The 12,474-nt window shown below is 45.9% G+C and overlaps 1 protein-coding gene across 1 annotated transcript in view; it reads left to right on the top strand.

Moving 5' to 3' along the window:
* LOC133577875 (melanopsin-A-like) overlaps positions 1-12,474 on the top strand; it is a 134,720-nt gene that overhangs the window by 72,538 nt on the left and 49,708 nt on the right. The window contains exon 4 of the mRNA XM_061931970.1: positions 7,793-7,996. Within this exon, the coding sequence (XP_061787954.1) occupies positions 7,793-7,996 (204 nt within the window). The remainder of the gene's footprint in view (positions 1-7,792; positions 7,997-12,474) is intronic.

Here is a 12,474-nt window from a genome sequence, read left to right as displayed (position 1 = left end):
TGTGTGTTGTGTTCCTACTTTGACTGTTTAACATGCCTACAATGATGTGTGTGTGTGTGTGTGTGTTGTGTCCTTACTTTGACTGTTTAACATGCCTACAATGATGTGTGTGTGTGTGTGTGTGTGTGTTGTGTTCCTACTTTGACTGTTTAACATGCCTACAATGATGTGTGTGTGTGTGTGTTGTGTCCTTACTTTGACTGTTTAACATGCCTACAATGATGTGTGTGTGTGTGTGTGTGTGTGTGTTGTGTTCCTACTTTGACTGTTTAACATGCCTACAATGATGTGTGTGTGTGTGTGTGTGTGTTGTGTCCTTACTTTGACTGTTTAACATGCCTACAATGATGTGTGTGTGTGTGTGTGTGTGTGTGTGTGTGTTGTGTTCCTACTTTGACTGTTTAACATGCCTACAATGATGTGTGTGTGTGTGTTGTGTCCTTACTTTGACTGTTTAACATGCCTACAATGATGTGTGTGTGTGTGTGTGTGTGTGTGTGTGTGTATGTGTTGTGTCCCTACTTTGACTGTTTAACATGGCTACAATGATGTGTGTGTGTGTGTGTGTGTGTTGTGTCCTTACTTTGACTGTTTAACATGCCGACAATGATGTGTGTGTGTGTGTGTGTGTGTTGTGTTCCTACTTTGACTGTTTAACATGCCTATAATGATGTGTGTGTGTGTTGCGTACTTACTGGGACTGGAGATAGAGAGGCGGTAAAAGAGGATCCGCACACTCTGCTGATCAAACGCTGATAGTCGGGATCGGCCGTGTTTTCCTTCAGGAGTTGTCGTGACCTTCATGAAGGCAGCCAATCGCCGCCTCATTGGTGGTGACTGAACCAGAAAAAAAAGGCAACATTTCTCAAGCAGCTATTGCAAGGAATTTGGGGATTCCACCATCTACGGTCCGTAATATCATCAAAGGGTTCAGAGAATCTGGAGAAATCACTGCACATAAGCAGCTAAGCCCGTGACCTTCGATCCCTCAGGCTGTACTGCATCAACAAGCGACATCAGTGTGTAAAGGATATCACCACACGGGCTCAGGAACACTTCAGAAACCCACTGTCAGTAACTACAGTCGGTCGCTACATCTGTAAGTGCAAGTTAAAACTCCTATGCAAGGCGAAAACCGTTTATCAACAACACCCAGAAACGCCGTCGGCTTCGCTGGGCCTGAGCTCATCTAAGATGGACTGATACAAAGTGGAAAAGTGTTCTGTGGTCTGACGAGTCCACATTTCAAATTGTTTTTGGAAACTGTGGATGAACAGACAGAGTCTGGTGTGGATGAACTTGACTGGCCTGCACAGAGTCCTGACCTGAACCCGATAGAACACCTTTGGGATGAATTAGAACAGAGACTGAGAGCCAGCAACATCAGTGTGTGACCTCACCAATGCGCTCTTGGAAGAATGGTGGAAAATTCCTATAAACACACTCCGCAACCTTGTGGACAGCCTTCTGACGGAGGCAGATAATTAGATATATCCATATTTGTGTGTTACTTCTTTTTAACCATAGTTATAGTACAAAACAGCTAGTGTTCTTTATTTGTTATCTTTTGGTTGTCTGCAAGTACTGTGCAGTGACGTGCGGTGAGGTTGATGGCTGGTGAGGCACTGACTTCATCACAGTCAGATTTACAAACATATGAACCCTAAAGAGTATCTTATTCACCATTTGATTGGCAGCAGTTAACGGGTTATGTTTAAAAGCTCATACCAGCATTCTTCCCTGCTTGGCACTCAGCATCAAGGGTTGGAATTGGGGGTTAAATCACCAAAAATGATTACCAGGCGCGGCGCCGCTGCTGCCCACTGCTCCCCTCACCTCCCAGGGGGTGATCAAGGGGATGGGTCAAATGCAGAGGACACATTTCACCACACCTAGTGTGTGTGTGACAATCAATGGTACTTTAACTCATTGGCGTTGTTAGGCCTATTTTAGGGGGGCTCAAGCTCAATAATTTGGTGTTTTTTTGGGTGTTTTTTACAAATAAATGCCGACATATTCATTATAAAGTGGCCCAAATATGAGTTTAAATAAATAATCATATAACCTGTTATTATTCACTCAGTTTCCCCTCACTTCGTAGCGTAAGGTAGAGAGCCCCTTTTGTGCGTCGGTATCCAATCCATTCCACTTGTTCATATAGAAAATGCCCACATCACTCAAATTCCAGCCCACATTTTCTCTGCGACCTTGCTTGCGGTCCTGCAGGTGTACGAAGCACATTATCTTCCTTTACAATGAGTGAAGCTGCACAAAACCTTGTGTGTGCAATTGTAAATCATTTATTTTTTAAGTTTTGTGTTTCTTGTAGAATCTATATAAAGTAATATACATTATCCTATTGTTAAAATAATGAAAAAAACATCATTAAATATATTTGTTTTATTGTATTGTTACATTAATAGCTGTTTTATTATTATAGGATGGCTTGTTAAACATTTAATAGGATTTTCAGAGGGAGGAAAAACCAAGACATTTAATATAAAATGTAAAATGAATAAATACATAAAAAGAAAAAGAAAATATGTGGTTAAAAGCCATCGTCCCGGGGAGCATTTCATTTCGTCCCGTGCATTTAAAAAAAATAATAATAATAACAATTAATAATTTCTAAGTCTTTGTTAGCCGTTTGTGAAGTTTTGTGCTCGTGCGTAACATTCGCTCGCATCCTGTGCATCTCCTGGGGGCAAAGCCCCCCCTGTCCTTAAAAGCTAGTGACGCCCCTGCTTTAACTGAACTTTAACTTTACACATACAAACTGTAGCACACAAAAAAGCACATTTAATTAAAGAAAACGTTATTATGGTCTAACCTTTACTTATAAGTGCGGGAACAGTGGTGTTCGTGTTGGAGGAGTTGTGAATGAATGAAATATGAAATCCGTGCTGCAGTCTGCAGGTGTACCTAATGTTGTGTCCCTGCAGTCGTTCACGGCTCCTCCGGCGCGAGCAATGTTGTTTTTGCACTTTTTGGTTTCTTGTTAAGTGACTTTTTTTGGGTGGATTCGGTCTTGCACGTGGAGGGTTTGGGTGTGGGCTTTGGTTGGTGTGGCGCTCTCGTCGGGGGGTGCAGTCTGCGGCGAAGGTGCCTTAACCGGCACCAGGAGGCGGGGTTACGCGAGCCTCAGCCAGTGCGTCTTCGCAGCAGTTTTATGATCGCTCAGCACAAGAAATACGTTACACACATACAGTTGTTGACAAAATACACTGTACATTATATACCTCAGCTAACTAAACTATGGAAATGTATACCGTATTTTCCGCACTATAAGGCGCACCTAAAAACCACAAATTTTCTCAAAAGCTGACAGTGCGCCTTATAACCCGGTGCGCTTTATATATGGATTAATATTAAGATTCATTTTCATAAAGTTTCGGTCTCGCAACTTCGGTAAACAGCCGCCATCTTTTTTCCCGGTAGAACAGGAAGCGCTTCTTCTTCTACGCAAGCAACCGCCAAGGTAAGCACCCGCCCCCATAGAACAGGAAGCGCTTCTTCTTCTACTGTAAGCAACCACCCGCCCGCGTAGAAGAAGAAAAAGCGCGCGGATATTACCGTACGTTTCATTTCCTCTGTAAAGACCACAAAATGGCTCCTACTAAGCGACAGGGATCCGGTTCATGAAAAGACGCAATCTCTCCATCCGCACACGGATTACTATTTCACAGCAACTGATATTCCTGTGAACCGCACTGTGGATACAACGGGAGCACGTACGGTGAATATTCGCACCACAGGGAATGAGAAGTCATCCTTCACTGTGGTTCTAGCTTGCCATGCTAATGGCCAGAAACTTCCACCCATGGTGATATTCAAAAGGAAGACCTTGCCAAAAGAGACCTTTCCAGCCGGCGTCATCATAAAAGCTAACTCGAAGGGATGGATGAAGAAAAGATGAGCGAGTGGTTAAGGTAAGTTTAAGTTTACGCGAAGAGGCCGGGTGGCTTTTTTCACGCAGCTCTGTCCATGTTGATATACGATTCCATGCGCGCCCACATCACGCTGGTTTTAATATATTATTAAAGTTTGACTGACCTATCTGACTGTTTTTTTGACATTCCTTTAGCGCAGTTAGATGCGGCTTACAACACGGGGCGGCTTATAGGTGGACAAAGTTTTGAAATATGCCGTTCATTGAAGGCGCGGCTTATAACCCAGGGCGCCTTATGGTGCGGAAAATACGGTAATATAATTCATATAGCAATACGGTCTCACTGCACAGCAGGCCAGCAGTTAGCTGAGTCCGTCCATGTTGAGGCACTGAGTGACATGCCTCGACTGGCTGCTGTTCACCGCACCGTCTCTTCTCAGTATTTGAACAGCAAATGTGAAAATTCAGCGATTTTGAATAAAAAATAATCTAAAACTGGTGAAGTTAAATGGAAAATAACTTTATAGTATAATCACTGGATACATATAACAATTTAATTTTTTTTTTTTCTTTTTACATTTTTTTTCTTTCCATGATGGCAGGTGAGGCCCCGGCTCACCTGCCTCTAGTGACTGCACGTCACTGGTACTGTGTGCCAACTTTTGAGAATGTGAAGGGGGAGATCTCTGCTTCTCGTCTAAAACCGACTTTAGATAATAAACAAAAGGGACCTGGAGTGAGCTGGGAGAAAGGGGGGAGAAGTAATAAATAATTTCTCTTATCTTTCCCTTTGCCCAGCTGTGGAGTAAGAGGGACAAGTAGGGTGGGGGCAGGAGAGACGGATAAAAGAAGAAGTTTTGCCGTATGAAAAGTTAGACCAATTTAGCTGTGCGAGTGAGCGCTTCTGTATGGGATTTGGTCTCAAGATTATTTCCAAAGGCTTTGGAAATAAAATGACAAAATACCTATTCTGTCTCTGGTGGTTATTCTACTCAGCTTTACTGTCATAAAAAAGCTTGGGAGTGACCAGCAACTTGAATTCCCTGAGAGGAACAACTGGTCCAAACGCAACACTTCCCAGAAGAGTTGAAGCTGTAATAGCTGCAAAAGGTGGACCCACATCATATTGAACCCTATGGGTTAGGAATGGGATGGCACTTCAACTTCATATTTGAGTCAAGGCAAACACTTTTGGCAATATAGTGTGTATTTGATAGGCCATTTTCAAGAAGGATATTTAAAGAGAAACTACATCTTTTGAGACGACGCTAGCTCAGCTGTCCCGGTGATGAAATGGGGAAATGCCCGCCACTTCCACTCGAATCCACCGACTACGAGCGGGAACCACTGGCTTATACGGCGTCGAATGGGTGCTACAAATTGTGAGTTCAAATAAATGTTTTTCTTTATATTTCCACTGTTATGATCCATGTTTTGTTTAGTCACGTTCTGTTTAGTTTTGGACTCTCTTAGTTCCTGTTTTGTTTTGTTTTGGTTGCCATGGGTGCTGATTGGTTTCACCTGCCTCTGATTAGTGTTCGGCACGCTCACCTGCTGCCGGGCACTAATCAAGAGAGCTACTTATTCACGTTGTGCGCCACACTCGGTCTGGCTTCGCTACTTGCTACAATAATCTGGTGATTATTGTCAGAATAATTGTATCTAAGTTATCATAAAACGTTGTGTTACATTGAGTTCAGCTCGCCCTGTGAGAGGACAAAAGCTGTCTTTGATCCTACCAAGAAGAAGGCTTGTAAAACTCCACTGTGTAGGATGGGAAGCAACATCAAGGTGTTCCGTTTCTTTGATGTATTGTAATCCACCGAAAGATTTTGTCTTGACCCGAGATCTACAAAGCGGAGAGGAAGCGGAACCTGACGCAAGCTCCAGGCACCTTTTCTTTGAACTGTTTTACGACCTTTTCTTTGAACTGTTTTGTAACAAAGCCAATGGCTGTTTACGACCCCCCTCCCTTAGAAACAGCTGTTGCTATGTATTCAGGGAAAGTCCAAATAAAAGAGGTGTACAATCTTTCGTCAGAGCGTGGTGACACTGTACAACCCTTCTTTTAAAAAAAAAAGCCTTTTTATAGATATATGCATACTGTCAGGACTTGGACTATGGCGTGGTTTGTTCTCCCGTGGTGCAAATGATTTGGACCAGACATGGCGTGAAGATGAAGACATATTTAATTTTAACACTCAAAAAAAAAGAAACAAACAAAAGGCGCTCACAGTGGAGGTACAAAACTTGGCTATAAACACAAAACTTGCACAAAGGCAGAAACTATGAACAATTTAAACAAAAACACTAACTGTGGCATTAATAAACAAAAACTTACTTGGACGTGGCATGAAGTGCGCAGAGGTAAACAGATTGTGACGGGTATGATGTCGCCAGACAGACAGCCTGGCAACTGGAAGCTTAAATAATAGTGACATGATTAAAGACAGGTGCATGAGTTGTGAGGGCAGGTGAAAACTAATGGGTTGCTATGGTGACAAACAAGAGTGCACAATGAGTCCAAACGTGGAACAGGTGAAACTAATGGGTAACCATGGAAACAAGACAAGGGAGTGAAAAGCCAGAAACTAAAGAGTCCAATAATTAAACAAAACAAAACATGACTAAAACAAAACATGATTACACAGACATGACACATACTAGTTCTAGCTATTAGGCTGTTCTAGTTTTTATTAAATTTTTTAAATTTTTTTAATTATCTTTTTATTATTATAAAAAAAAAATTCAATACACTGTAGCATTTGGAGGTTGTTTGCTCAATGTAAAGTGCTTTTTATAAATATTCTAGTTTTTATTTTTTTATTTTTTTTATTATCTTTTTATTATTATAATTTTTTTTTCAATACACTGTAGCATTTGGAGGTTGTTTGCTCAATGTAAAGTGATTTTTATAAATATTCTAGTTTTTATTTTTATTTTTTTAATTATCTTTTTATTATTATAATTTTTTTTTTCAATACACTGTATCATTTGGAGGTTGTTTGCTCAATGTAAAGTGCTTTTTACAAATACAATCTATTATTATTATTATAAGGGTACAGGTGTACGCGTTTCTCCTCATTGAGCCAAATTTAATTATGTCTCTGTTTAATTCCTTGCTTCTTGTCTTGTTTAATAGATGTCATCAGTGTTTGAACCTGGCAATTGTGCTTTTGATTCCTGCGCTAAGTCTCGCCTTAGCTTCCCGTGCGATCGACAATAAATCATACACGGTCAATACACGGTATTGACCGTGTGTGATTTATGGACAAACAGTGCACAAAACAGGAACTAAGGGAGTCCAAAGCTAAACAGAACAAGACTAAACAAAGCATGATCCGGGCAACGGATCATAACATTCACGTTTAATATGTTTTTTTGCAATTTTAATTTTGACAGTACCACATAAGATATGTTTTAATTGATTTTTAAATGCGCCAGAAAATAACCCGTTTTGTACACTGTTGAGGTGATTCAATGAACAGTAGTATTTCTCCAGCAATGGTCATAATTTATGGTATTTTGAGAAGTAATCATTGAAGTCGGACATCACTGAAGGCCTAGGCGGGAAACGCACTGCTGTGAATCAATACCATATGGGTTCAAATGTGAACGGTACCCATCCCGACCCACGTGTTTTCACTCCTTCTACCTCCTCTTGACCTCCATGCATCCTCTCCGTACCGTTTGTGACATATCCTTGCCAAAGGAAGACCATAAATATAATTGGGAATTTTTTTATTTCGGCACCGGAAGGTTGCCAAGGCTTCCCGTTACCTCGACTATAAATCTTTGCACGCTCCGCTTCTAATAATTATTTCATCAATCAGGAGCTGGACCGCACCGCATTGTGTCAACTCGACCCTCTTGACGTCCCTTCATCTCTGTGCTCCCCTGCAGGCTGCGAGTTGTACGCCTTCTGCGGCGCCCTGTTTGGCATCTGCAGCATGATAACGCTGATGGTGATCGCCGTGGACCGGTACGTGGTGATCACCAGGCCGCTGGCCTCGCTGGGCGCCATGTCTCGCAGGAAAGCCCTGAGCATCGTGACCGCCGCGTGGATCTACTCCATGGGCTGGAGCCTGCCACCCTTCTTTGGGTGGAGTGAGTACCCAAGCTTTGCCTCATCACATAAAAAAAACAAAAACAATTAGTAGTAAAAGTTAGGGGTGTAACGGTACACAAAAATTTCGGTTCGGTACGTACCTCGGTTTAGAGGTCACGGTTCGGTTCATTTTTGGTACAGTAAGACATACTTGCCAATCTTGAGACCTCCGATTTCGGGAGGTGGGGGGGGTGGGGTGGGGGCGTGGTCAGCGGTGGAACAGGGGCGTGGTTGAGGGTGGGGGCGTGGTTAAGAGGGGAGGAGTATATTGACAGCTAGAATTCACCAAGCCAAATATTTCATACATATATATATATACATACATATACATATATATTAGAGATGCGCGGATAGGCAATTATTTCATCCGCAACCGCATCAGAAAGTCATCAACCATCCGCCATCCACCCGATGTAACATTTGATCAGAACCGCATCCGCCCGCACCCGCCCGTTGTTATATATCTAATATAGACGATGCAAGGCATTAGTGAGGTTATAAAGCTTTTGCCTGTTAAAGAAAGGAGACTGATCCAATGCAGTGCAGACATTCGCGTGCCACGCTGTCACGACCCAGACGCACACCAGTGCGCAATCATATGGGAGCCGCGCTGAGCGCACCTCCAAGCGCGTCTCGCTGCCGGCGACGGCCGCGTATGAGCCCGACGCTCCAGCGCCATCCATTTTCAGGGCTAGTTGATTCGGCAGGTGGGTTGTTACACACTCCTTAGCGGGTTCCGACTTCCATGGCCACCGTCCAGCTGCTGTCTATATCAACCAGGGTGAGCCCCACCCCTTTCGTGAGCGCACTGCGCGCGGAGTGACCCCTGTTACGCGCCCCCGGCAACAGGGGTGGCGGGCAGGTAAGCTGCGCGGGCGGAGCGCGCGGAGTGACCCCTGTTACGAGCCCCCGGCCACGGGGGTGGCGGGCAGGTAAGCTGCTTACCTGCTGCGCGTGACGCCGGCCGCGGCGAAGGCGGACGAGGCGGGGTGTCGGTGCGGTGGGCGCGGTGGTGACCCTGGACGTGCTACGGCTCCCGGTGGGGCCCTCTCGGGGGAAGGGGCCTCGGTCCCGGACCCCGGCGAGGCGTCCCTTCTCCGCTCCGTAAAAGTGTCCATCTCTTTTCTTTTTTTTTCTTCTGTTGTGGCATATGCAGCAGGTGCCTGCTCGTTTTTCGTATGTGGGTAACAACATTTAACTATGTATATATATTTCCAAATTGGTTTAACTTCCACCCGCCTGAATCTATTTAAAATCTAATTTTTTTTTATTTCAACCACCCGACCCGCCCCACCCGCGGATAAAATCTAATTTTTTTTTAATTTCATCCGCCCGATCCGCGGATAATCCGCGGACTCCGCGGTTGTGCCCGCAAACCGCGCATCTCTAATATATATATACATATATATATATATATATATATATATATATATATATATATATATATATATATATCTACATCCTGAAAATATGCAAACAAAACTGTGTTTAGATAATTGATACTTCAAACTTGCATAAATAAATTTTAAGGAATATAACATAACTTGGCTTCTGAGAGCTTCAAAATGTAATGAATAAAATGCTAAAGTTGTTGATAAACAAGCAATTATTTTAATAATTAAATATGGTCATTTTAAAAGAATTATTATGATCATCTAAAATTAATTATTTCAAATATGTCTATTTTAATGTATAATTCTATGGCTGGATGTAATAAGGAGTCAGAAAAAATACAAATAAAAATACAATTAATTTTGATGTCCATCCATCCATCTTCTTCCGCTTATCCGAGGTCGGGTCGCGGGGGCAGCAGCCTAAGCAGGGAAGCCCAGACTTCCCTCTCCCCAGCCACTTCGTCCAGCTCCTCCCGGGGGATCCCGAGGCGTTCCCAGGCCAGCCGGGAGACATAGTCTTCCCAACGTGTCCTGGGTCTTCCTCGTGGCCTCCTACCGGTCGGACATGCCCTAAACACCTCCTTAGGGAGGCGCTCGGGTGGCATCCTGACCAGATGCCCGAACCACCTCATCTGGCTCCTCTCGATGCGGAGGAGCAGCGGCTTTACTTTGAGCTCCCCCCGGATGACAGAGCTTCTCACCCTATCTCTAAGGGAGAGCCCCGCCACCCGGCGGAGGAAACTCATTTCGGCCGCTTGTACCCGTGATCTTGTCCTTTCGGTCATAACCCAAAGCTCATGACCATAGGTGAGGATGGGAACGTAGATCGACCGGTAAATTGAGAGCTTTGCCTTCCGGCTCAGCTCCTTCTTCACCACAACGGATCGATACAGCGTCCGCATTACTGAAGACGCCGCACCGATCCGCCTGTCGATCTCACGATCCACTCTTCCCTCACTCGTGAACAAGACTCCGAGGTACTTGAACTCCTCCACTTGGGGCAAGATCTCCTCCCCAACCCGGAGATGGCACTCCACCCTTTTCCGGGCGAGAACCATGGACTCGGACTTGGAGGTGCTGATTCTCATCCCAGTCGCTTCACACTCAGCTGCGAACCGATCCAGTGAGAGCTGAAGATCCTGGCCAGATGAAGCCATCAGGACCAAATCATCTGCAAAAAGCAGAGACCTAATCCTGCAGCCACCAAACCGGATCCCCTCAACGCCTTGACTGCGCCTAGAAATTCTGTCCATAAAAGTTATGAACAGAATCGGTGACAAAGGGCAGCCTTGGCGGAGTCCAACCCTCACCGGAAACGTGTCCGACTTACTGCCGGCAATGCGAACCAAGCTCTGACACTGATCATACAGGGAGCGGACCGCCACAATCAGACAGTCCGAAACCCCATACTCTCTGAGCACTCCCCACAGGACTTCCCGAGGGACACGGTCGAATGCCTTCTCCAAGTCCACAAAGCACATGTAGACTGGTTGGGCAAACTCCCATGCACCCTCAAGGACCCTGCCGAGAGTATAGAGCTGGTCCACAGTTCCACGACCAGGACGAAAACCACACTGTTCCTCCTGAATCCGAGGTTCGACTATCCGGCGTAGCCTCCTCTTCAGTACACCTGAATAGACCTTACCGGGAAGGCTGAGGAGTGTGATCCCACGATAGTTAGAACACACCCTCCGGTTCCCCTTTTTAAAGAGAGGAACCACCACCCCGGTCTGCCAATCCAGAGGTACTGCCCCCGATGTCCACGCGATGCTGCAGAGTCTTGTCAACCAAGACAGCCCTACAGCATCCAGAGCCTTAAGGAACTCCGGGCGGATCTCATCCACCCCCGGGGCCTTGCCACCGAGGAGCTTTTTAACTACCTCAGCAACCTCAGCCCCAGAAATAGGAGAGCCCACCACAGATTCCTCAGGCACTGCTTCCTCATAGGAAGACGTGTTGGTGGGATTGAGGAGGTCTTCGAAGTATTCCCTCCACCGATCCACAACTTCCGCAGTCGAGGTCAGCAGAACACCATCCGCACCATACACGGTGTTGGTAGTGCACTGCTTCCCCTTCCTGAGGCGGTGGATGGTGGTCCAGAATCGCTTCGAAGCCGTCCGGAAGTCGTTTTCCATGGCTTCCCCGAACTCCTCCCATGTCCGAGTTTTTGCCTCCGCGACCGCTGAAGCCGCACACCGCCTGGCCTGTCGGTACCTGTCCGCTGCCTCAGGAGTCCCATGAGCCAAAAGAACCCGATAGGACTCCTTCTTCAGCTTGACGGCATCCCTCACCGCCGGTGTCCACCAACGGGTTCTAGGATTACCGCCACGACAGGCACCAACTACCTTGCGGCCACAGCTCCAATCAGCCGCCTCGACAATAGAGGTGCGGAACATGGTCCACTCGGACTCAATGTCCAGCACCTCCCTCGTGACATGTTCAAAGTTCTTCCGGAGGTGGGAATTGAAACTCTCTCTGACAGGAGACTCTGCCAGACGTTCCCAGCAAACCCTCACAATGCGTTTGGGCCTGCCAGGTCTGTCCGGCATCCTCCCCCACCATCGCAGCCAACTCACCACCAGGTGGTGATCGGTAGAAAGCTCCGCCCCTCTCTTCACCCGAGTGTCCAAAACATGAGGCCGCAAATCCGATGACACAACTACAAAGTCGATCATAGAACTGCGGCCTAGGGTGTCCTGGTGCCAAGTGCACATATGGACACCCTTATGCTTGAACATGGTGTTCGTTATGGACAATCCGTGACGGGCACAAAAGTCCAATAACAAAACACCACTTGGGTTCAGATCCGGGCGGCCATTCTTCCCAATCACGCCTCTCCAGGTTTCACTGTCGTTGCCAATATGAGCGTTGAAGTCCCCCAGTAGAACGAGGGAATCACCCGGGGGAGCACTCTCAAGTACTCCCTCGAGTGAATCCAAAAAGGGTGGGTACTCTGAGCTGCTGTTTGGCGCGTAAGCGCAAACAACAGTCAGGACCCGTCCCCCCACCCGAAGGCGGAGGGAAGCTACCCTCTCGTCCACCGGGTTGAACTCCAACATGCAGGCTCTGAGCCGGGGGGCAAC

The sequence above is a fragment of the Nerophis lumbriciformis genome, linkage group LG39 (genome assembly GCF_033978685.3).
Source record: "Nerophis lumbriciformis linkage group LG39, RoL_Nlum_v2.1, whole genome shotgun sequence".
NCBI classification, from domain to species: Eukaryota; Metazoa; Chordata; class Actinopteri; order Syngnathiformes; family Syngnathidae; genus Nerophis; species Nerophis lumbriciformis.
This window is presented reverse-complemented; position numbering and strand designations above follow the sequence as displayed.